At 45.7% G+C, this 25,049-nt stretch overlaps 1 protein-coding gene across 7 annotated transcripts in view; it reads right to left on the reverse strand.

Moving 5' to 3' along the window:
* The window catches only part of ARHGEF4 (Rho guanine nucleotide exchange factor 4), a 206,915-nt gene that overhangs the window by 12,868 nt on the left and 168,998 nt on the right, over positions 1-25,049 (reverse strand). For 6 of the 7 annotated variants that reach the window (XM_055109386.2, XM_055109385.1, XM_057301584.1 and 3 more), the window contains one exon: positions 6,433-6,572. In XM_055109386.2, coding sequence (XP_054965361.1) covers positions 6,433-6,572 — 140 coding nt within the window. Of the gene's footprint in view, positions 1-6,432; positions 6,573-22,605; positions 22,835-25,049 lie in introns of those variants that run through there. The other variant, XM_063595178.1, reaches the window with a different exon arrangement.

Genomic DNA, 25,049 nt, shown 5'->3' on the forward strand with positions numbered 1-25,049 from the left:
TCCACCCTGAGGGGCCCCTCTTCACTGACCGCAGCGTCCGAGCAGCATTGTGTTCCTTTGGAAAAGCCAGGCGTCCAGGGCTTCCTCTGCCTCCACTCGACACAGCCTGCAACCTTAACCCTGTAGGTTTCAAAGCTCTTGTGCAAGAGCTCTCATTCTATCCTTAAGAATGACAGCCCAGGTACAGTCAGTGTGTCCTTCTGAGAGATAAGAAGACTGCAGGGGAGAGGGCTAAACACTCCGCTCAGGCATGGGCAGAGATTTCTGGGCAACAAGCTCAGTGCTTTGAATCCTGGAGCAAGAAGAGTTCCTGGAGGGCAGGGAGGGGCGCACAGAGGGAATGTGTGCAGAGACTGGGTGTTCCCATGGGAGTGACTTTGTATGCTCTGATCTCTCTGTGTGTGGCCAGCTCTTGGCCACCCCTTGCAAGGATAGGTGAGTGTACCCTGAATGTCACCATCCTGTTGACTGTAAAGCAGAGTGGATGCCACATGTGTGTGCATGTGTGTACACAAGGGGTACCTGTGTGTGCATGGGCATAGGTACCTCTGTGTAAGGGGATACCTCTGTGTGTATATACATATGGGTACCTGTGTGTATGTGGGTGGGGTTTCCATGCATGTGCCTATGTACAACATGTGGGCGCCCGTGTGTGTGTGCAGAGGAGTGTCAGGGATGTGTCCAGAGAGGCTGTGTGCCTCCCTCACATCTGAAGGTTCAGCCTGGGCCCATCCGCCTGGTGTACTGCTCATGCCCAGTTCTTTAGAAAACGCTGGTCTCCAGGTTTGCTCCCCCAAGCTGTCAGGAGAATTGGGGGGATCAGAAGACATCTAAAGTCTCGCTGGTACCCCCAAATCCCAGCACTCCTCTAGTAAGATGGTGATGTGTCCTCTCATGGGGTGTGGCTTCGAACCCCTGACGTGTGGATGCTTCATTGTGCACCTGTGGCCTCTGAACAGCTGGCCACCCAGAAGGATACATGTCCTCTGGGCCCTGGGTACAGTGGGTTGGTGAGCTGGATGGCCGGCACAGGCACTGAGTGCTGGAGGGGCTACAGCAGCCTGCTCGGCCACTGGGTCAGGCCTGGGCAGGCAGGGTTTGGTTCTTCAGCCCCAGCTGGGTGCTGCGCACATCCTCTGCCCCATGCACAGCAGGGCAGCCTGGGGAGGACTGAAGGTGGCGGAAGCACCCCTGACTGAGGACTGAGCAGGGTCCTTCTCCCTGCCTAGGGGCCCCCAGCCTCTATATCCCAGAGAGCTGGGTTTATGGCAGGAACGGCAGTGGTAACAGCTTTCCTATGTGAGTTTCATGACCAAAAACCTAACAGAAAAGCTTGAAGGCAGACAGGGTGTGGTGGCTCACACCTGTAATCCCAGCACTTTGCGAAGCCAAGGCGGGCAGATCGCTTGAGCTCAGGAGTTCGAGACCAGCCTGGGCAACATAGTGAAACTCCATCTCTACAAAAGATACACATATTAGCCAGGAGTGGCGGCGTGTGCCTGTAGTCCCAGCTACGAGAAAGACTGAGGTGGGAGGATCACTTGAGCCTGGGAGGTGGAGGTTGCAATGAACCAAGATTACGCTTCTGTACTCCAGCCTGGGTGACAGAGTGAGACCCCGTCTCAAAAAAAAAAAAAAAAAAAAAGAAAAAAAAGAAAGAAAGAAAAGAAAAGAAAGCTTGAAGGCAAAGGCCTAGGCCCTTGAGGGGTTGGACAGACAGCTCCCACCAGGGAGGGGAGTGGCCCAACTAGGCTGGTGGCAGGACTGAGGTGCAAGCAGAAGGGAGACATAGGTGTCTGGGGCAGATGAGGGGTGAGCCCCCAGTGCTGTGGCTTTGGGAGGACAAAGGGAAGAGGAAAGCCACTTTGGAGGGGCTGGCCACCAGGTGACCTTGCAGCCCTGCACAAAAGTGGCAGCAGTGGCCCCAAGGGACTGTGAGCTGCTCCTGCCCCGCCTCATGGAGCACCTAAGCCCAGCTTGCTGTCCAGCCTAATGAGGATGAGTACAAGGTATCTGCAGCACTGACAGCCATCAGGCTCCTCCCTGGGGCTGAGGAGGGGGAATAAGAGCCAGGTCAGGACTGGGGAGGGATGTCCAGCGGCACGGGAACTCAGGGAAGACAAAAACACCTGGAGCGAGTCAGAGTGACTCCATGAGGGGTGACCAAGAGCTGGCCTCATGTCCTATAGCATCCTCGGGTTGTCTCATGGAGAATGCCAGGAGAGCAAGGGCAGTGACCCTGCCCTGGGGACATCTGTCCCCAGGCCCGACCTGGCTCTTGTTCCCCCTCCTCGGCCCCACAGAGGAGCCTGATGCCTATCAGTGCGCCAGACACCTCGTGCTCATCCTCACCAGGCTGGAAGACGAGCTGGGCTTAGGCACTCCATGAGGTGGGGCAGAAGCAGCTCACAGGATGCTGCAAGACATGAGGCAGGGGACAGGCTGCTGTTCACAGGTGCCAGTGGGCAGTGGGAGACCCTAGACCTTCCCAGCAGGACCCAGGCCGTCCTCTCCCCTGGTCACATCATGGCTCGCACTGGCAGCACTGCCCACACGGTGGTGGTGGTGGGGAGGGAGCTGGGTGGTCACTCTCACTGACAGGCGCTTCTGGCTTTAGCTTCAGAAAAAGTCCAGGGGGCTTAGGGTGGCCTCAGGCCTGACTGCAGGGGCACAGTGCAGCCCAAGAGGGTCAAGGGGGAGGGCGAGGAACTGGACAGACAGGCCCAGGCCTGGGCCATGGCCTTGGGGGTAGGCCCTAGAGGGGCCAGTGCTGGAAGAAGAGAGTACACTCCTGGGCACTGAAAACACTCAGCGTCTGCGTTCCTTAATTTGCCTGGCAGGGACTGGACACTCACGAGGGGCAGGGCACGGGGAACTCAAGGAATGCAGAAGGAACGAGACATTGTGCCTGGTTGCACGTTCCTCAGGCCCATACGGGACAATGCAGGGGCCCACACAGACACGGCCTGTGGGCAGCTCCCTGCAGGCAGGACCATGGCTTCTGCACAGCTGCATCCTAGGGCCTGGTGCCTCCCTGACGCAAGTACTCACTACACACGTTACATGTATGCAACACACACCCACACCCTTTATGTACAGCACGTGCACACACATCTGTGTGCAAGCATAAAAATCACTCCTCATGTACCTGGAATGCAAACTGCCTCGCTGCTCTGCCCCGAGTGGGCCGCTCTCCAGGCCAGAGGGTTTGCATTCGTTCTGCTTAGGAAATTGCAAGGTGGTTTCCCCTTCTGAGGGAGGCATCTGGCTAAATTGTGACCCTTTCTTGTTCATGTTGATGTCAAACATCTTAGATATTCCTTGGCCAAAGCATCTTAGAATGAACAACTTGTCAAGCAACTGAGAGCTCAAAAAGATAAGAAAGGGCCACAATTTAGCCCCTACATATTCTTAGAAAATAGAAGTGAATGTGTGATTTTAGGGCAAGCCAAATATTATTTAGTAAGGACTTTTTTCTGACACCTGTTGCTTTGCTCATCTCTAGATATTAAAGTCACGCTAACCCCCAGCAAAGCTTCTGGCTGAGCCCGTGGGAATGCTGCCCTGAAGGCCCGGGAACTGGCCTGTCGCAGGACAATCACTTCTTATCTTTTCAGTTTCTGATGAGTGAGTCCACTTAATGCTTCTGGCGGCTCCTAACAGGCAGGCACCACCTTTCCTGAGTCTGCAGTGCAAGCTAGGCACAGTGAGGGCTCCGGTGTCACATCCACCCACAAAATACAGAGATGGCCTTGCTGCAGCGCTGTGCTGGACCCAGAGAGGCCTCCAAGCCCAGGCCTGCCCTTCTTACTGCCTCTCTCAGGACAGCCTTTCTACATGAGGATCTGGAAGCACTGGTAGCCTTCATGAGGCACGTGGATGCCATCTGGGACAGGAGCCAGCCTCCCCAGCACCAGCCTGCAGCATCGCAGGAGACGGGCTCCCTCTGCCTGACTTCCTGCTCTCCTCTGTGATGTGTGTGTCCTTCTCCCTGGGGACACGCGCCCTAAATGTTAAGGCAAAGCAGCAACACTCCGTCTGCTCAGCAACCTCCAATGCCAGGAGAGACCTCTGAACCAAACAGGACCAAACAGGCGCTTACACAATCCAAATCTAAATTGCCTGCCTTTCCCTCAGAAAGATGACAGAGCCTCATTTTTTGGGTTATTTTTTCAGAGAAGTCCTGGCTCTTGGCCTTTCTCGGCCAAAGCATCTTAGAATGAACAACTTGTCAAGGAACTCAGAGCCCAAAAAAACACCTCTTCGCCAGCAGCAAGATGTGACAATCCATAATTTTATCCTCAGGTAGGAGACACACAACTATGAAACGCAGACACAAGATCAACGCAGCCATAAGGCCAGCCATGGAACCCCCACCTCTCCGGAGTCCTGAGGGCTTTGGTTGGGATGATCATCCTCGTGGTTGGAGATGTACTGAGAGCCCACCCTGCTGGGTGTGTGCAGTCAGTTGCCATCAGCCCTGCACAGCCTCACACCATCTGGTGTCACAGCCATGTGAACCAGCTCAAACGGTCACTGCTCAGTGCTCCATGCCCCACATCTGACAGGCCCCCTCGGGGTCCCCCTGCTGGACCGAGCCCCAAGATGGAGGAGGCAGCCTGAGTCTTCCAGAGAAAGTACAACTGGCCGAGTGTGGTGGCTTACGCTTGTAATCCCAGCACTTTGGGAGGCTAAGGCGGGCAGATCACCTGAGTTCAAGAGTTCGAGACCAGCCTGGCGAACATGGTGAAACCCTGTCTCTACTAAAAGTACAAAAATTAGCCAGGTGTGGTGGTGGGCGCCTGTAATCCCAGCTACTTGGGAGGCTGAGGCAGGAGAATCACTTGAACCTGGGAGGCGGAGGTTGCAGTGAGCCGAGACCACTGTGCCAATGCACTCCAGCCTGGGCGACAAGAGTGAGACTCCATCTCAAAAAAAAAAAAAAAAAAAAAAAAAAAAAAGGAAAAGCACAACCATTCCTTGTGAATTCTGCTTCAGGTGACGTCATTTCAGAACACCTTCCATCCCAAGTAGCTTACGAAGAGGCACTTAAAGAGAAAGGTTTTCTTTGTTGGGAAAGCTTATTTACATGTTTATTCTTTATGCACCATGGATTTTGAGTAGCGCATTATTTAACGACTGTTTTATTTTTATTTTTGAGATGGAGTTTCACTCTGTTGCCCAGGCTGTAGTGCAGTGGCACGATCTTGGCTCACTGCAACCTCTGCCTCCCAGGTTTAAGCTATTCTCCTGCCTCAGCCTCTCGAGTAGCTGGGATTACAGGTGCCCGCCACCACGCCTGGCTAATTTTTGTATTTTTAGTAGAGATGGGGTTTCAGTGTTGGCCAGGCTGGTCTCGAACTCCTGATCTCAGGTGATACACCCGTCTCAGCCTCCCAAAGTGCTGAGATTATAGGCGTGAGCCACCATGCCCGCCCTTAATGACTGTTTTAAATCATCATCTAGAGCTGGGCCTCTAGGAGGAGTTCATGGGCCTTTGATTCCACTCCTCTGTCCAGTGGGTAAGGAGGACGCCACCCTCCTCACTGGCTTCTGAGAAGCCCCCCAACTCATTCATTCACAGAAAAGTCTAACTCTTCCAAAATTGATCTCTTCTTAAGGAAAAACCTGAGTGCTATAAGATCCTGGGTTGTCAGAGTCCAGTTTTAATGAAGCAGAAACACACCAGTACCTCCTGACTGGAGAACATGGCATTTGCTATGGGCATGTGCTTGTGCTGGTCAACTGGTTACACTTCCATGACGTTCAACAACACCCTCCAGTTAAGTAAAAGAGGCTGAGAAAGTAGGAGGGTGAGTGAGAAAGAGAGGGGCGTTAAAGCATCACGATTCCTCTCTCATTGGGAATGCAAAGGGAGAACTCAGATGGGAACCAGTTTTGCCTGGATGAGGATTCTCACGGATTTCTTCTGCTTCAGTAGGAATAGCAAAAACACACCAACTTGCACGCAGTTGTCATAGCAACAGCAATACTTCTGAACTCCTGTTGTCAGGAGAGAAAATGGTTTTTCCCTCGACTTGTTCCCAGCCTGCCCAGATGGCTGGTTGGAGGGTCAGGGGCTGGAGTGACTGGAGAAGCCCTAGCCTCCCTTCTACTAAGTAGGACTCCTCCAGCTGGGATGGCTCTTGACAGCTGCTCACTAGGACAGCCCCATAAGGTGGACCAGCACACTGGCATTGCATCTGCTCTGTGGGCCTCAGGAGGGCACAGGGAGTCCTGTGTTGGACAAACCGTGCTCTTGACACCACATCCCAAATGAGGACTGCAGGCTGAAACTGCGCTGTGTATGGCCAGCACCACCAGCAGCCACATGGAACGTGGACTGTGGGCATCTGGCCTGCATTAGCGTGCTGGAATCTAGCCTGTAGCCCCAGCCTGTCCCTCCCTCTGCCCGTGCAGCCCTGACCCTACCTCATTGATAGCCAGCTGCTCCCCACCCCCTCCAGGGTGGCTGTAGTGGTGGCTGGAGCTGTGCAGGTCATCATACAGGTCCTCCTCGCTCCCCACTTCGTCAGCGCGGACAGCTGTGTCCAGAGCTCCATCAGGCATGGCTGGAAGGAGAGACAGCAGCTGGGCAAAGGGGGCTGGGCTGGGAAGGGCTGAGGGGAGAACACGTGGAGAAGGAGCCCAGTGGGTTCAGGACAAATGCTTCTTCTGCAGGGGGAGCATGCAGGTTGCAGGGCTAGGTTCTCAAACCATCCTTGCCACAAACATGTGGCCTGGGTGAAAGAATGCACCAACTCACTCACACCACCACCATTAGTCACCCATCACCCAGTCTACAGCAACTTGGCTGACAAGGAAACATAAGTATTCACCATCACACAGCTCGAGAGCCCCTTAGGTTGTATTCAGTGAAAAACCATTTTCCATTGTGTTGGCTATAGTATAGGCCCTTAGGAAAAATGTTAACATTTTGTTATGCAATATATATGTGTGTATTCAAAGAAAACATAGTTACATACATGCAAATATGGTTTGAAATTTAATACAATGAACAGTCCTGATACCCATCACTCTACTTAAGAAAAACACCAGAAACTTGACCTTCCATATCTTGTATATTCCATTCCAGTCCCATTCCCATCTCCCTCCTGTAGAGATATTCAAGAGTTAGAACTTGTAATAAATCACTCCCATGCCTTTGTCTTAGCATTTAGTTCTGTCAGTTATGCTAAGTTTTGACCTTGTCTAAAGGGATCCAGCAAATCCACTCTTCTCTGGCTGGCTCTTTTCACTCAACGGTGTGTGTAGCTGTGATTGTTTCATTTTCACTGCCACACAGTCTTGTGTTGTATGAGTCTTTCACATTTTGTGTGTTGGCTGTACTGCTGGAGCAGGGTGGGTCATTCCCTGTGCTGCTGTGGTGGTGCTGCTGGACAGTGTCTGCACGCCTCCTGGGCATGCGTTGGAGGGTTTCTCTAGGACATTGTTTCTCAACCCTGCTTTCATGACGGCCCCACTAAGGAGCACGTTGTTTTCCTAATCCTTTCCTGCCCCTATGAAATCAGTACCACAAATGTATTGTGTATTGCTTACGCAATGTGGCATTCTGGAGAGCCATAAACCATCATAATAGCTAAGATATTTGTCCAGTTGGGGAAAATCACCACCCCTGGTGTGAATTCACACTGCTGAATGTAGACGCCTAGGTGTGTGTGGCCCTGCTGGGTCCTAGGCACACCAAATAGTTTCCCAGAACCTGAAAGCGGCGCAAGAATGTTCCATCCCTCCACATCCCAGCCAGCTCTTGTGATTGGCATTACGAGACATTTAAATTCTTGAGTTTAATGGGTATGAAATGGTATCTTACTGTGAGTTTAATTGACATTTTAGATTACTAATGAGTTGACCTTTTATCTATGGGCCATTTATATTTTCCTTTAATGTGAAGTGTTTATGAGTTTTACCCATTTGTCTATTGAATTGCTTATCTTTAACATATCATTGACATAAAAATATGTATGTATTCATGTATGTATGTATACACACACATTCCTTTCCTCACTTCTAGATACCTCCGTCACTCAGATGTGCCACAACTATCTCCTCCCAGTTTGTGGCTTGTTACTATTTTTAAGGTGCCTTTTGAAGAACAGAAGTCCTTAATTTTAATATAGACAAATCTGTCAATCTAGTCCTATTTGGTGTATGTTTTCTGTGTCTAGGAAATTCTTTCCAACCTCAGTCATAATGATATTCTTCTCTGTTATCCTTTAATGTTTTATAACTTTTCTTTTGATATGTATGCTGTTAATCCACCTGGAAATGATTTTTGTGGTATAGAGTGAGGTTGGAAACCAATTTCTTTCTTCTGTAAGGATAATCAATGGTCTTGGCACCATTCATGGAATGGGCAGTCCTTTCCCATGGACCTACAATGTCTGCTCTGTCCTTGAGTTGAGATTCTAGATAGCTGGGTCTGCATCTGGACTCTCTTCTTGCAGGAGGCACAATAATGGTCTCCAAAAGATGAAAAGATGGCATCTCCAGAGCCTGTGAATATGTTATGTTACGTGAGGAATTAAAGAGGAATTAAGGTTGCAGATGAAACCAGGGCTGCTAATCAGCTGACCTCAAAATAGGAAGATTATCTTGGATTATCCACATGGGCCCAACATAGGTGAAAATATGAACTTTGAAGACTCTTTTCAGACATTTTCTCGTCTGTGAGAGTCCCATCCATGACTCTTTTCTTGCTCTCAGGGAGCTTGAACAGGCAACTCTCGCAGAAGGAAACGCATCCTTGTACACTGTGTTGGTCTGACTCCCCACAACCAGATAGACTCTGAGCTCCTTGAAGGCAGGAGCCATGACTTATTTGTTAATGTCGTAATGTCGACGTTTAGGAAATGTTAAGTAAATAAATGAGTAAACAGATGGATGGAAGAAACACATAAATGGTGATGAAACAGATGAAGAAACCAATGGAAGGATGAACACTTGAACAGATGGAAGCTGGGAGGATGACTGGGGTGGCAAATGGCAAGTTCCTTAAAAGTGGAGCCCAAAGGCCTGGCAGAGCCAACATCAGGAACAGTTAAAGCTCCACATGTGTCCCCAGAACTGACCTGGGAAACCCTCAGGGATATGGTTTGGATTTGTGACCCCGCCCAAATCTCATGTTGAATTAAAGGTGTGGCCTGGTGGAAGGTGATTGGATCATGGGGGCGGATTTCCCCCTTGCTGTTCTCGTGATAGTGAATGAGTTCTCATGAGATCTGATCGTTTAAAAGTATGCGGCACTTCCCCCTTTGCTCACTCTCTCTCCTGCTGCCATGTGGTGAAGGTACTTGCTTCCCCTTCACCTTCTGCTGTGATCTAAGTTTCCTGAGGCCTCCCTGTCATGCGTCCTGTGAAGCCTGTGGAACTGTGAGCCAATTAAACCTCTTTCCTTCATAAATTACCCAGTCTCAGGTATTTTTTTATAGGACTGTGAGAATGGACTAATACACTCTGTCTCCGACCTGGAGGCAGTGGCCAGAGCCCAGCTTGCAAGCAGGAGCCAAGGGCCTTCTGCTAACCTTGTACACAGCTACAAGTCCCTAGGAACACTCATGATTTTTATTTCATTTATGTTTAAAAACTTCTATTATGGAAAGTTTCAAAAGTACACAAAAGGAGAGCAAATAGTATAAGGAACGTTGTATATTCATTGTCCAGCTTCAACAGTTCTCAACATGTGGCCACTTTTGTTTCATCATCTAATTCCCCTCCCGACTGGATGGTTTTTAGGGCAAATCTAAGATACAATATAATTTCATCTGTAAACACCAGAGCATATGTTTCTGAAACATAAGGATCCCATCTCTCTTTCTTTAAAAAACATAACCACAATACACATCTACAACAAACTGCAATCCACCAAAAGTTGTCAAATTGCCATACCTTCTCCCCTAGGGCCTTAAAATATGTTTTTATTGGCGGGTGCGGTGGCTCACGCCTGCAATCCCAGCACTTTGGGAGGCTGAGGCAGGCAGATCATAAGGTCAGGAGATCAAGACCAGCCTGGCCAGCATGGTGAAATCCTGTCTCTACTAAAAATACAGAAAATTAGGCGGGCATGGTGGCACACACCTGTAGTCCTAGCTACTCAGGAGGCTGAGGCAGGAGAACTGCTTGAACCCAGCAGGCGGAGGTTGCAGTGAGCTGAGATCGCTCCACTGCACTCCAGCCTGGGCGATGGAGCAAGATTCCGTCTCAAAACACCCCCCGCCCAAAAAACAAAACAAAACAAAACAAAACATGTTTTATTGTGAAATGACTGTAGAGTCACAGGGCATACCACTATAGTACAGACGGCACTGTGCACCCTCCACCCAGTTTCTGTCAATGGTCTAGCTTTCATAAGTCCAGTATGATCTCATAGCCAAGAACCTGACTTTAGTACAATGTGTGTGTATAGGCGTATGGCACTGTATCACCAGTGCAGATCTGCACAGCCACCAGAGCAACCTGTATGTAGGCTTTTGAGGTTGGCTTTTTCACTCAGCCAAATGCCCTGCACTCTATCCCAGCTGCTATGTGTATTAATACTTCATTCCTTTTTACTGTTGAGTCATATTCCATGTCATTCCATGGAATTCCATGGCATTCCATGCCACTGTTGGTTTAACCATTCACCTGTTTAAGGATATGTGGATTGTTTCCAACTATTCCTATTATGAATACAGCTGCTATGATAATTCACCAGCAGGGGTTCGTGTGAACATAAGTTTTCATTTCTCTGAGATAAATGCCCAGGAGTGTAATTACTGGGTCAGATGGGAGTTGATTACTTAGCTTTTAAGAAACTGCCAAACTATTTTCCAGAGCGGTTGTGCTATTTTACGTTCCTATTACTCTCAATGTCTCAGAGATCACTTTCTCTGAATCTTCAGCAGCATTTGGTACTGTCACTATTTTATATTTTAGGTATTCTGATAGGTGTATAGTGATATCTCATCATGGTGTCAATTTTCATTTCCTGAAAGGCTGACGATGTTGAACATCTTTTCATGTGCTTACTTGCCATATATCCTCTTTGGTGATATATCTCTTTATGTCTTTTGCCTATTTTTTTTAAGATGACGTCTTGCTTTGTTGCCTAGGCTGGAGTGCAGGCATGATCATGGCTCACTGCAGCCTCAAACTCCTGAGCTCAAGGGATCCTCTCACCTCAACCTCCTGAGTAGCTGGTATTACAGGCTCACACCACCACACTTGCCTAATTTTCTGAAAAAACTTTCGTAGAGACGGTGTCTCGCTATGTTGCCCAGGCTAGTCATGAGCTCCTGGCCTCAAGTGATCCTCCTGCCTCAGCCTCCCAAAGTGCTGAGATTACAAGTGTAAACCATCATGCCTTGCCCTCTTTTGCCTATTTAATAATTGGTGTTTTAATGTTGAACTTTGAAAGTTCTTTTTTTTTTTTTTTTTTTTTTTGAGACAGGGTTTCACCATGTTGCCCAGGCTGATCTTGAACTCCTGGGCTCAAGTGATCCTCCCACCTCAGTTCCCAAGTAGCTGGGATCACAGGCTTGTGCTACCACACCTGGCTCAGAGAGTTCTTTATATATTTGAGTTATTTGTCAGATAAGAGGTTTGCGAGTATTTTCTCTCAGTCTGTAGCTTATCTTTTCATTGCCTTAAAAAGGGTTTTCATAGTGCCAAAGTTTAAAATTGTTATAATGTTCAATTTCTCAAATTTTCCTTTTATGAGTCATGCTTTTGGTGTCATGTCTAAGAACTCTTTGCTAAACCCTAGTTCTCAAGGATTTTCTCTTAATGTTTTCTTCTAAAAGTTTTACATGGAAATCTACAATTCATTTTGTGTGTGGGTTTTTTTTTTTTTTTGTATAATGTGTGAAGCTTAGGTCAAGGTTCATTTTCATCACCTATGGATGGTCTAATGGTATTATTTCTGGCATCATTTGTGAAAAGAATATCATTTCTCCACCGAATTGCTTTTGTACCTTTGTAAAAAATCAAAAGTTTTGATGAGTAAAGTAAGACATGACTACCTATTTTACAGAAATAAAAATGATTATAAGAGAATACCATGAACTGTTGTACAATAGCAAATTAAATAAACTAGATGAAATGGAAAATTTCTAGAAACACATAATCTACCAAAACTGACTCAAGAAGAAATAGGAAATCAGAATAGATCTATAATTGGTAGGGAAATTGAAGAGTAATAAAAAAAACTTCCAATAAAGAAAAGCCCAGGGCCAGATGGCTTCTACCATCTGGTAGTGAATTCTACCAAATATTTAAAGTATAATCAACACCAATTCTTCTCAAATTCTTCCAAAAATATTGAAGAGGAAGGAATACTTCCCAACGCATTCTATAACATCACTATTGCTTTGAAAATAAACCCAGACAAAGAAACTACAAGAAGACTACAGACTAATATCCCTTATGAATATAGATGTAAAAATCCTCAACAAAATACTAGGAAATGGAATTCAGCAGCATATTGAAAGGATTATATACCAGGACCAAATGGAATTTATTTCTGGAATACAAAGAGGGGTCAACATAGGAGAGCAAATCAATATAATACACTAAATTAACAGAATGAAGGAAAAATACATGATTATCTCAATCTATGCAGAAAAAGCATTGACCAAGTTTTTACGATAAAACATTCAATAAACTAGAAATAGAAGGAAAAGTCCTCAATGTGATAAAGGCCACATATGAAAATCTCACAGCCAACATCATACTCAGCGATGGAAGACGGAAAGCTGTATCACTAAGATGAGGAATGAGAAAAGGATGCCTGCTTTCTCCACTTCTATTCAACATAGTACTGTAAGTCCTGGTGAGACCAGTCAAGAAAAAGAAATAAAGAAGCTCTTTAGTTTAATTAGATCCCATTTGTCAATTTTGGCTTTTGTTGCCATTGCTTTCGGTGTTTTAGTCATGAAGTCCTTGCCCATGCCTATGTCCTGAATGGTAATGCCTAGGTTTTCTTCTAGGGTTTTTATGGTTTTAAGTCTAACATTTAAGTCTTTAATCCATCTTGAATTAATTTTTGTATAAGGTGTAAGGAAGGGATCCAGTTTCAGCTTTCTACATATGGCTAGCCAGTTTTCCCAGCACCATTTATTAAATGGGGAATCCTTTCCCCATTTCTTGTTTTTGTCAGGTTTGTCAAAGATCAGATAGTTGTAGATATGGGGCATTATTTCTGAGGGCTCTGTTCTGTTCCATTGGTCTATATCTCTGTTTTGGTACCAGTACCATGCTGTTTTGGTTACTGTAGCCTTGTAGTATAGTTTGAAGTCAGGTAGCGTGATGCCTCCTGCTTTGTTCTTTTGGCTTAGGATTCTGCACAGCAAAAGAAACTACCATCAGAGTGAACAGGCAACCTACAGAATGGGAGAACATTTTTGCAACCTACTTATCTGACAAAGGGCTAATATCCAGAATCTACAATGAACTCAAACAAATTTACAAGAAAAAAACAACCCCATCAAAAAGTGGGCAAAGGATATGAACAGACACTTCTCAAACGAAGACATTTATGCAGCCAAAAGACACATGAAAAAATGCTCATCATCACTGGCCATCAGAGAAATGCAAATCAAAACAATGAGATACCATCTCACACCAGTTAGAATGGCGATCATTAAAAAGTCAGGAAAGAACAGGTGCTGGAGAGGATGTGGAGAAATAGGAACACTTTTACACTGTTGGTGGGACTGTAAACTAGTTCAACCATTGTGGAAGTCAGTGTGGCGATTCCTCAGGGATCTAGAACTAGAAATACCATTTGACCCAGCCATCCCATTACTGGGTATATACTCAAAGGATTATAAAACATGCTGCTATAAAGACACATGCACAGGTAAGTTTATTGCAGCACTATTCACAATAGCAAAGACTTGGAACCAACCCAAATGTCCAACAATGATAGACTGGATTAAGAAAATGTGGCACATATACACCATGAAATACTATGCAGCCATAAAAAAGGATGAGTTCATGTCCTTTGTAAAGGGACATGGATGAAGCTGGAAACCATCATTCTCAGCAAACTATCGCAAGGACAAAAAACCGAACACCGCATGTTCTCACTCATAGGTGGGAATTGAACAATGAGAACACATGGACACAGGAAGGGGAACATCACACACTGGGGCCTGTTGTGGGGTGGGGGGAGGGGGGAGGGATAGCATTAGGAGATATACCTAATGTTAAATGAAGAGTTAATGGGTGCAGCACACCAACATGGCACATGTATCCATATGTAACAAACCTGCACATTGTGCACATGTACCCTAAAACTTAAAGTATAATAAATAAAATAAAGTAAAGAAAAAGAATAAAGGACATCCACATTGAAAAGGAAAAATAAAATTATCTGTTTGCAGATGACATCTTCTTATATGTAGCATACCTTAAAGAATCCACAATAAAATTATTAAAGCTACTAAAATTCAGCAAGGCTACAGAATATAAATTAACACACAAAAATCAGTTTTATTTCTGTATATTTGCAATGAGTAATCTGAAAAGGAAACTTTTGAAAATTTCATTAGAATAGCATTAAAAAGAATAAAATACTGGCCGGGCATGGTGGCTCACGCCTGTAATCCCAGCACTTTGAGAGGCGGAGGCGGGCGGATCACAAGGTCAGGAGATCGAGACCATCCTGGCTAACACAGTGAAACCCCGTCTTTACTAAAAATACAAAAAAATTAGCCGGCCGTGGTGGCGGGCGCCTGTAGTCCCAGCTATTCAGGAGGCTGAGGCAGGAGAATGGCATGAACCCGGGAGGCGGAGCTTGCAGTGAGCTGAGATCGCGCCACTGCACTCCAGCCTGGGCGACAGAGCGCGACTCCGTCTCAAAAATACAAAAACAAAAACAAAAACCAAAGAATAAAATACTTAGGAATAAACTTAACCAAGGAGGCCAAAGATGTGTAGACTAAAAGCTACAAAACATTGCTGGAAAAAAAAAAAAAAGCAAAGAAAGACGTCCCATGTTCATAAATTGAAAGTCTTAATATATTTAAGATGGCAATACCACCTAAAGCAATCTGTGTATTCAATGCATTCCTATACAAATCCAATGACTTTTTTTTTTTGAGACAGAGTTTCACTCTTGTTGCCCAGGCTGCAGTGCAATGGCACGATCTCAGCTCACGGCAACCTCCGCCTCCCGGGTTCAAGCGATTCTCATGCCTCAGCCTCCCAGGTAGCTGGGATTACAGGCATGTGACACCACACCGAGATAATCTTGTATTTTTAGTATAGACAGGGTTTCTCCATGTTGGTCAGGCTGGTCTCGAACTCCCAACCTCAGGTGATCCACCCACCTCAGCCTCCCAAAATGCTGAGATTACAGGCATGAGCCACTGCGCCCGGCCCCAGTGGCATTTTTTTACACACATAGAAAAATTCATCATTAAAATTCATATGGAATCTCAAGGGGTCCTGACTAGCCAAAATTATTTTGAAAAAAACAAAGTTGGAGGACCCGCATTTCCTGATTTCAAAACTTACTACAAAGTCACAATAATCAAATAATGTGGAAATGGCATAAGGATAGATATATAGACCAACAGAACTGAATAGAGGATCCAGAAATAAACCCTCCCATATGTGGTCAATTGATTTTCGACAAAGGTGCTAACACTGTGAGGGAAAAGACAGTCTTTACAGCGAACAGTGTTGGGAAGCTGGATATCCAAATGCAAAATAATGAAGTTAAACCCTTACCTAACACACATAAAAATTAACTCAAAATGGACAAAGTCCTAAGTATAAAAGTTAAAACTATAAGACTCTTAGAAGAAAACAGGGGAAAGCTTTACAGCAGTGAATCTGTAAATAATTTCTTGGATATAAGACCAAAAGCACAGGCAACAGGAAAAAAATAGGTAAATTGAACTGTATCAAAATTTAAATCTTTTGTGCATTAAAGGACAGTATCAAGAGAGAAAAGGCAACCCATAGTATGGAAGAAAATATCTGCAAATCATATATCTGATAAGGGAATAACATCCAGAATACATTTTTGAAAAACTCCCACAACTCAAAAAACAAAACAAACAAAAAACTCAAAAACTAGCCCAACTCAAAAATAGGCAAAGGATTTGAATAGACATTTCTTCAAAGAAGACATACGAATGGTCAATAGCATATAAATAAGGACATACGACATCACTAATCATTAGGGAAATGCAAATAAAAATCACAGCGGTATGCCAGTTCATCCTTAGTATGGTCATTACAAAAACAACAAGAATAACAAAATATGAAAATAAGAGTGGCATGTGGATTATACCACAATTGTTTAAACAACTGGTTGGCTGTACTTGTTTGGCACTATTTCTGGATTTTCTATTCTGTCCCATTGATCAATGTGTTCATCCACCTCTCATACCAAATGGTCTTGTTTTCTGTGGGTATAAAATAATTCTTGAAATTTGGTAGAGTGGTTCATCTTACTTAATTCCTCTTTTCAGAAATGTTTTAGCTATTCTTTTTTGTTTCCTCCCCTGGCCTCCTGTTTTAGCTATTCCTGTTCCTTTGCCTTTCCATATAAATTTTAGAATAATCTTGTCTAAGAGCTAGAAAAAAATCCTGCTGAGATTTTGATAGGAATTACATTAAACCTACATATCAACTCGGAGACAACTGAAATCTTTACTCTGTTGAGCCCTCCCATCCATGAACACAGAATCTCTCTCCATATTTAGATCCTCTTTGATTTCTTTCAGTTCTCTGCTATTTTAAACAAGTCCCAGACATCACATAATTTGATCTGTGAATAGCATAGTATATGTCTTAAAAGGCAAGGCATCTCTTTCCCTCGCTCTCCCTCTCTGTCTTGCTGCTACACTTTCTTTTCTGGGGTATTTTAAAAGCAATGGTCTCTCGAGGGGAATAAAACAGATTTCTTGTAGGAGTCACTACTTTTCTTGGCTTTTCAGTAGTCCCAGCTGGGGTCTCAGCAGTTCACAAAATGATTGTTCATCTAGCAAATTTGCAGCCTGGGAGAAAAGAAAAGCGAGTTTCAACATGAGTCTCCCAGTACTTTTACTCATCATTTTACATTCCAGCTCCCAGCACAGGGTGTGGGATTGAGGAGGTGTTTCCTGAGGGTTTCACAACTGCATGAACGAAAGGTTGAGCAGGCATTCGTGGGAGAGGGAGTGAAGGTGAAGGTGGGGGAAGGACTCCGGGACTGAAGCCAGGAGATCCAGGCTCTGTGCAAACAGCCAGTGGGAGAGCCAGTCACTTGTCTGCTTAGACTGGGCTCAAACTCTCTTACAAAGCTACTGTGGGTCTCACACAGCTAATTCATAGGAAAGCGTTAAAGGATGGGACCACGTGCCCCACGGTGTATGCAGGTGAATAAATGAACAAAAACAACATGGCCCAGCAACACAAAGGCCAGTCTTGATTTTGGATTTTAAATTTTTTATAGGAAGACAAGTCAGCAGTCTCTGATTCATTCTGAAATTCCAACAGTGTTTAGACAGCACAGCAGCTAAGAGCTCTAGATTCTAGATAAATGCTCAGTGAGGGTGCCTTTGCCTCTGGTGAACAGCAGCCAAACAATTTTCTGCTTCCCCTTACAAGGGAAGGCAGGTAGCTCTGCCCACCCAGGGAGAGAGGTGGAGGAATGTCCTCCCTATGCATCTCTTTCCCATGCTGACCTACTGCCCTGCAAGTCAGTGGTTCTCAAAGTGTGGTCCCCAGACCAGCAGCAGCACTTAGGGAACTTGGTAGAGATGCAAATCCTTGAGACCCGTCCCCAGACCCACTGAATCAGAAACTCTGGGGTGGGGCCCCCAGGTTGTGTCTGCATAGCCCTCTGGATGACTCTGGTGCATGCTCAAATTTGAGATCCACTGCTGTCCATCAAAAGCCATTAACAAAGTGAGTACTGACTTACTGAGCTCTGCTCCAGCAAATGCAGGCAATGCAGTCTTTGACATGGCCTTGGGGCCCTTTGAGAAATTTCTCTAAAGAGTCTGGCATACAGTCTTGGAGTAGAAACAGGAATCTGGGCATGGGGGGCACTGGGCAGGGTGCAGGCGGCCTGGCTGTTCATCCAGCACCAAACAGCCAGGGGCTTCCAGTTCACGTCTGCGCATTGGTTCACTGCTTTCTGAATTCACTCAAATGTATTTATCCAGAGCCCACTGGGTATGCGCCACAGACACACGCAGGGTTCTCAGGATGCAATGTGAAGGTGATGGGGGGTCTGGCAGGAAATAAGGGAGTTAAACAAATAATGTTGCGTGATGATGCTGGGAAACCACAGGCACAGGAGGCCCAACCAGGCCTGGGAGATCCCGGTGGGGCACGTTGGGAGGTGTCGGGATAGCAAGGGGGGTGAAGAGTGTTCCAGGCAACAGGGACAGCATCTAGTCCCAGAAGCAAGAGGGTGGGGTTGCTGCTGGTCATGGAAGAACTGCAGAGTGGCTGGAGTAGAGTGAGAAGCAAGAAGGAGGGTGAGAGGTGAGGCTCCCGGGGAGCCCTGGCATGCATGTGGTCCCTGCCCGGGCACAACGGCAGGTGTAGGCTCCCCGGTGGCTCTGCGCTGCGGGACTGGGATACGTGTCCGGGTGTGGCCCTACAGGGGCCTCTCACTTCATCCTTGCGACATGAACAAGGAAGGCGAAATGATGTGTCCATTCTACAGATGAGGAAGCTGGGGCCCAGAGAGGTGAAGTTTCTTCACACGCTCACATGGGGCCAAAGCTTGCCGGCCAGCCAGGTCACTGGGCTCTCTGCACTGGACTGAGTTTGTTTCTATTTTTAGTAGAGATGGGGTTTTGCCATGTTCGCTAGGCTGGTCTTGAACTCCTGACCTCAGGTGATCCGCCCTTGGCTTCCCAAAGTGCTGGGATTCCAAGCGTGAGCCACTTGCACCCAGACTAGCTTTTGTTTTTTAAAAAGGTTATTTTTGATAGACTTCTAAAGAACAGTTTTAGATTTACAGAACAACCGGTCAACCAGCACAGAGTTCCCAGGCACCCACACCAGGGCTCCCCGACCATAAGGTCTCACACTAGCATGGCACATTTGTCATGCGAACAGAGTAACACTGACTCTGATAGTCACTGATGTCCAGATTTTGTTCAGATTTCCTCAGGTTCTCCCAAATGGCCTTTTTCTGTTTCAGGATCCAATACTACATTTAGTCATCTCAGCTCCAGATTTTTAATTTTTAGGTTGTACAAACGGCTCACTGAAAACCTCAGATTTGGAGAGCTTTGTTCCTTTGGCAACAGAAACTCTGAGCCATCTACAGTCCCAAGTGGGAATGCGCTCTGCTGCGGAGACCTGCGTCTGGGCCCTCCTGGGAGAAACTGAGCTTCTCTCAGGCTCCTTCGTCTCCCAGTTCTCTTCCTGGTGGGGGGAAAATAACTTTTTCTGAGAACATACAACCCTCCTTCTGCTGTGTGTGACTCCAGCCTACCTGTGAGGCAGGTATCATTAGGTGCGCCGCACAGATCTAGGCCCCGCAGCTCACACACAGGTGAGACATGCTGAGGTCCCTCAGGCAACCCGCAGCCAGGGCAGGGGAAAACTGCTCCCCGTCTCTCAGTGCCCATCGCTCTCCACACCTCTCCTGCCCTGGGTCTCTAGCCGTTCTGCCTACACCAGGAGGACCCCCTTGCTGCCCCTACTCTCCCTCCAAGGACCCCTGGCTATTTGGTGCTGTCGTGCCATCTCACTGAAGGTAAGAGGAGCCTTTAGCCAAGAAAAGCAGTGACTCCTACAAGAAATCTGTTTCAATCCCCACCTCAGGGAGACCACTGCTTTTAAAATGCCAGAGAAGAAAGTGTGGCACAGAGAGAAAGAGACCTTATGTTTTAAGACATATACTACGCTATTTACAGATCAAATTACATGATGTCTGGGACTTGCTTTAAAATAACGGAACACTGAAAGAAATCAAAGAGGATCTAAATATGGAGAGACATTCTGTGTTCATGGATTGGAGGGCTCAACTGGATAAAGATTTCAGTTGCTTCCAAATGGATGCACAGGTTTAATGCAATTCCTATCAAAATTCCAGCAGGACTTTTTCTAACCTGGGAAATCAGTCAAAGGTCAGGTCTTCATGTACAAACAAGACTTTGTGGTCACAATTACTTTAAAAAGTAATTACATAAAACATGGCTGCGTCATGATTTAGCAGTAAGTGAAGCATGGTTTCTGACACATGGTAGTGTTATGTTAGGCAAATGTGAAGTGCCAGGGATGTGAACAGCTGTTCCTCTAAGTTTAGGTTGCTGCAAAATTCAGGTAATCATTTTCATTTTTCACTGAACAGAACCAGCCTGCAACTCAACATTTTAGATCATAGACTTTTGGAGTACAAACCCAAGGAATGCAATATCGTTACCAAATTACAAGTTTTGGCAAATCAATACAACACTGTATATAATATAATGAAGTTATGTCACATATTCCTTTAATGAAAATTTTCATTATTTTCACCCTAATGCTCTGCAATAAAATAAATCATGTCATGATTAACAATTTTCATTACAAAAATTATTTAAATACCAAATAAAACACCATCATTGTTCATGGTAGATTATAGCTGAGCTAGTTATTTAAAACAAATTAGGCCGGGTGTGGTGGCTCACGCCTGTAATCTCAGCACTTTGGGAGGCAGACGCGGGTGGGTCACTTGAGCTCAGGAGTTTGAGACCAGTCTGGCCAACATGGTGAAATCCCGTATCTACTAAAAATACAAAAATTAGCTGGGTGTGGCGGCATGCGCCTATAATCCCAGCTGCTTGGAAGGCTGAGGTGGGAGAATTGCTTTAATCTAGGAGGTGGAGGTTGCAGTGAGCCAAGATCGCACCACTGCACTCCAGTCTGGGCAACAGAGCAAGACTCCGTCTCAAAATCAATCAATCAATCAATCAATCAATCAATCAAACAAATTAGACTTCTAAAATGGTACAATTTCCCCCTTCTGCTGTGCAAGCCACTTAAGGGAAATGGATCAGGACAATCATGCATGAGAAACTCTAACGTTTGAGCTTACAGGGGTTGGGCATGTGGATATTAGTTTTAGGTTGAAGTAACCATCCAAGCATCATCAGGCCTTCAGCACACCATTCGGCCTTTTATGCTGGCTGGTCTCGATATCCAGTGCACACTCTAGCTGACCACTTTGTTGGTAGACCTGTACTTCTCTTCAGTTTGGATTAAAATTCATGCAGACTTTCTTCAGCATATTATTTTAAAGAAATGCCTAATAGATAATTACACCTTCTAGTACAAATACAAATAAATCTATTGCCAGGCTGGTGAGAGCTGGGCACCTTAGGTTGAATCTACTGCTGACAACCAGGCCTCTATCCACACTGCGGCGTGCCCTGTGCTTCCTCCTCTGAAGCTGGCAGTTCTTTGGTCTCGGCACGTAATATCTGAAGATGTCACAGTTGTCATTAGTCCTAGGTAACTGCCGAGGTGAATCTTTTCACAGTGATTAGGGTTTCTTGAACCAGAATAGTTTTTCCTGGATCTTGAAGGTGTGGTTTTTACATAAATCTCTCATTTTGTACGTGTAAAGAAAATATTGGTAGACTTCCTTTCCACTGTGCTCTCCACAGTCAACTGCTGAATGTCCTGGCACATAGCCGGGCGCGGTGGCTCACGCCTCTAATCCCAGCATTTTGGGAGGCCAAGGTGGGCGGATCACCTGAGGTCAGGAGTTCAAGACCAGCCTGGCGAACATGGCAGAACCCCATTTCTACTAAAAATACAAAAACTGGCTGGGGTTGCTGGCATGTGCCTGTAATCCTGGCTGCTCAGGAGGCTGAGGCATGAGAATCACTGGGACCCAGGAGGCGGAGGTTGCAGTGAGCCAAGTTTACACCACTGCACTTCAGCCTGGGCAGAAGAGCAAGGCTCTGTATCACACCCCTCCCCCACCCCCAACACACACACACAAAAGTCCTGGCAAAAATGCCTTGGTTCTTGCTCTAGAAATATGGGATTTCACAGTGAAAGGCATCCCCACTCTGAGGCCTGTGGCTTTGCAACTTCAGTATCTTTTGTCTGACACAGCCAGGCTTGCGTTCACTTTTGGGTATTTGCACATTTCTGCACTGTAGTCATTGTAAAGGCTTCTTATGGGTGGTCAAAGGAAGCTCTAGGCAAAGAAGTGACACCTGCCCCGTGCCACTCCAAGTGCCTCCTAGGCCCCTCTGCCGAGATGCCTGATATGCATCTCAAGGTTCTCCTTGGAGGGGAAAACTGCTCCCTGTCTCTCAATGCCCAACCCTCTCCACACCTCTCCTGCCCTGGGTCTCTAGCTGTTCTGCCTACACGAGGAGGACCCCATTGCTGCCCCTACCCTCCCTCCAAGGAGAACTCCTGACCATCCACCCAAAACTGCTCAGCCACAGGCGTCCTGATCTCAGTAGCAGACAACTGCATTCTTTCAGTAGCTCAGAACAAAAATCTTGGCAAGGATAATTTTGGTTATCCTGACACCTGTCTTTCTTTCAGTTCACATCCATATTTATCATCAAGTCCATCAGCTAGCCCTACCTTTACTTTATTATCCAGAATCCAACCATTTTTCATCTGTCCACCACCTACCTCCAGTGCAGGTCCCATCTCTGCCCCTCCGCCGCCCCCACACTTCACGGAGTGACACAAGAACCTCCAGCTGGTCTTCCCTCTGCACAATACCCTGAGTGGTCCTTGGTAAACTACAATAAATCACATCATTCCTCTGCCTGAGAGCTGCTTCAGAGTGACAGTCAAAACTCCTTACCACAGCATCCAAAGCTTGCTGCCCATCTGGCCTCATTTCCTCTCTCTACCCCACCCCCATCAGCTCCGATGGGCTCTTGACCAATCTCAGTTAACCAGTTTTGAGAGAAGCTACCAGGAACGACCAATGGGGGAATTAATAGCATGAAATGCTGTCCAAAGTGGCTGATATGGAAGCACATGCTTGAGGTCCTGATATTCATGGGAGCTTAAGTCCTAAATATTGCTGGAAACATGCAGACTTCCAGAAATTGCATTTTTTTTTTCTTCTGCTACCATCCTTTTTCCTACCAACCCTGACACTGTCTATTCAAATGAATGCATCCTTTAAGACAGATAAAACAAATTTGCTAAAGGCTACTTTTCTCCCTTTGTCAAATATTTCCCATAAAATTCCTAGGCATGGGCTTGAACACTGGTGAAACTTCGGATAATCTAAGGGTGGGTGAAGGGGCTAAGGTTGGGATAAATGAGGCTGAAGAGGTCAGGTGTGCTAAAATGCCTGGACTATTTTGTTTTACTATCAAGAAAATGTAATCTAAACCTTTTGGATTCAGGTTCAACAAACATTTTTGTTTACTTCTCTGTTGTGGAACTGTGTTATTTGACTTCACTTCACATAAGAGAAATTCTGCAGTGTGGAAAGGCTTTACCAGCTCAGAGAGAAAATGGCAGCAGAATTCAGACACAACCCTAAGTCCTGTGGCTTCAAACCTGTGTAGTTTCCAACGCACACACCTCTGCTCTAATAATTGCCTACCTCTTTTTTTCTAAAGACATTAACTTGAAAATACCATCCATTCTGGATCTGCTTTAAACACATAAACACGAGTTTGATTTCTAAAGTGGAAATGCCTCTGCAACGCTAAGATGTAGAACTCTGTCAGGATGTGGCTTTAGCTTCCCTCCATTATGTCCTAAGTGCACAACAAAGTAACCCCAGCCACAACAGAGACACTTGCTCTGCCTCACCCACAGCATCAAAGCTTGCTGCCCACCTAACTTCGTTTCTTCTCTCCACCCCACCCCCTCAGCTCTGGTGGGCTCCTGACCAATCTAAGTTAACCAGTTTTGAGGGAAGCTACCAGGAACCACCAATGTGGACATTAGTAGCATGCAATGCTGTCCAAAGTGGCTGATACAGAAGCACATGCTTGCTCTTCGACAGAGGCCATTAGCGTCATCCAAAACCTAATTTCACGTCAGAGAATGTAAAAAAAATCCCTCTCAATCACTCAATGCATAAAATATTTATTTTCTCTTAAGGGTTTCTAATAATAGTGGAATGGCTACTATCAGACAAACTCTGTGCAGATAATTATACCTACTGGGAAAAAAAGCACAAAAAAACGGCTATCTGATGGCACTGGAGAATGACCTAAAGCAGGCAGAAACCACAGGAATACCCCTGGCTGAGTTTCCTGCCCTTACAGCTTTCTGCCTGCAGGCAGGCACCAAGGGGTGGCTAAAACACAGAGAGAAACCTGCAGTCACAGTGTCACTGATTGAACAGTTAGAACAAAGATTTTAAGGTGATCTTAGAAGCATCAATAAGGAGGACAATCTCAGAACAAAGAGCTGCAGAGGCGAGCTACAGAGCTCTGTGTGGAGCTCTGCCCAAATCTCTGGCTGACCCCTGAATTCTGAAGGTATGGGGAATACTCCAAGCAGCCTAGTAGAGGCTACAAAACCTGAACGTAGAATGTGAAGTTTTAATTCAACCACATTAACTTCCTGCTAAAAGGTCGGAAAAAACAAAACAAAACAAAACAAAAACCTCTTCAGAGAAACAACAGAATCCAAAGACTGTAAACTATTCAATAGCCAACATACAATCCAAATTTACTAGACATATGAAGAAAAGGAAAATGTGATTGGTTCCCAAGAGAAAAGTCAGTGGAAACCAGCACTTAGGCGATGCAGGTGTCTGAAGCAACAGATAAACTATTATAATAATGCTCAAAAATATACAGAAGCATATACTTCTAAAGCATGAAGAAATAGGAAATGGCAAAGAAATGGACATTATAACAAAGAATCAAATAGAAATTCCAGAACTGGAGAATGCAGTATCAAAATAAAAATATTTACTGAATAGGCTGAACTACAGATTGGAAATACCGAAAGAAATAGCAGCTTGAAGACAGACGAATAGAAATGATCCAATTTGAAAAAGAGAAAAAAATGTTGGAAAATAATGAACAGCAACTTAGTGACTTGGGAAAATACTATGGTCTAACATACATGAGGAGAGAGTGAATGAAGCA

The sequence above is a fragment of the Pan paniscus genome, chromosome 13 (genome assembly GCF_029289425.2).
Source record: "Pan paniscus chromosome 13, NHGRI_mPanPan1-v2.0_pri, whole genome shotgun sequence".
NCBI classification, from domain to species: Eukaryota; Metazoa; Chordata; class Mammalia; order Primates; family Hominidae; genus Pan; species Pan paniscus.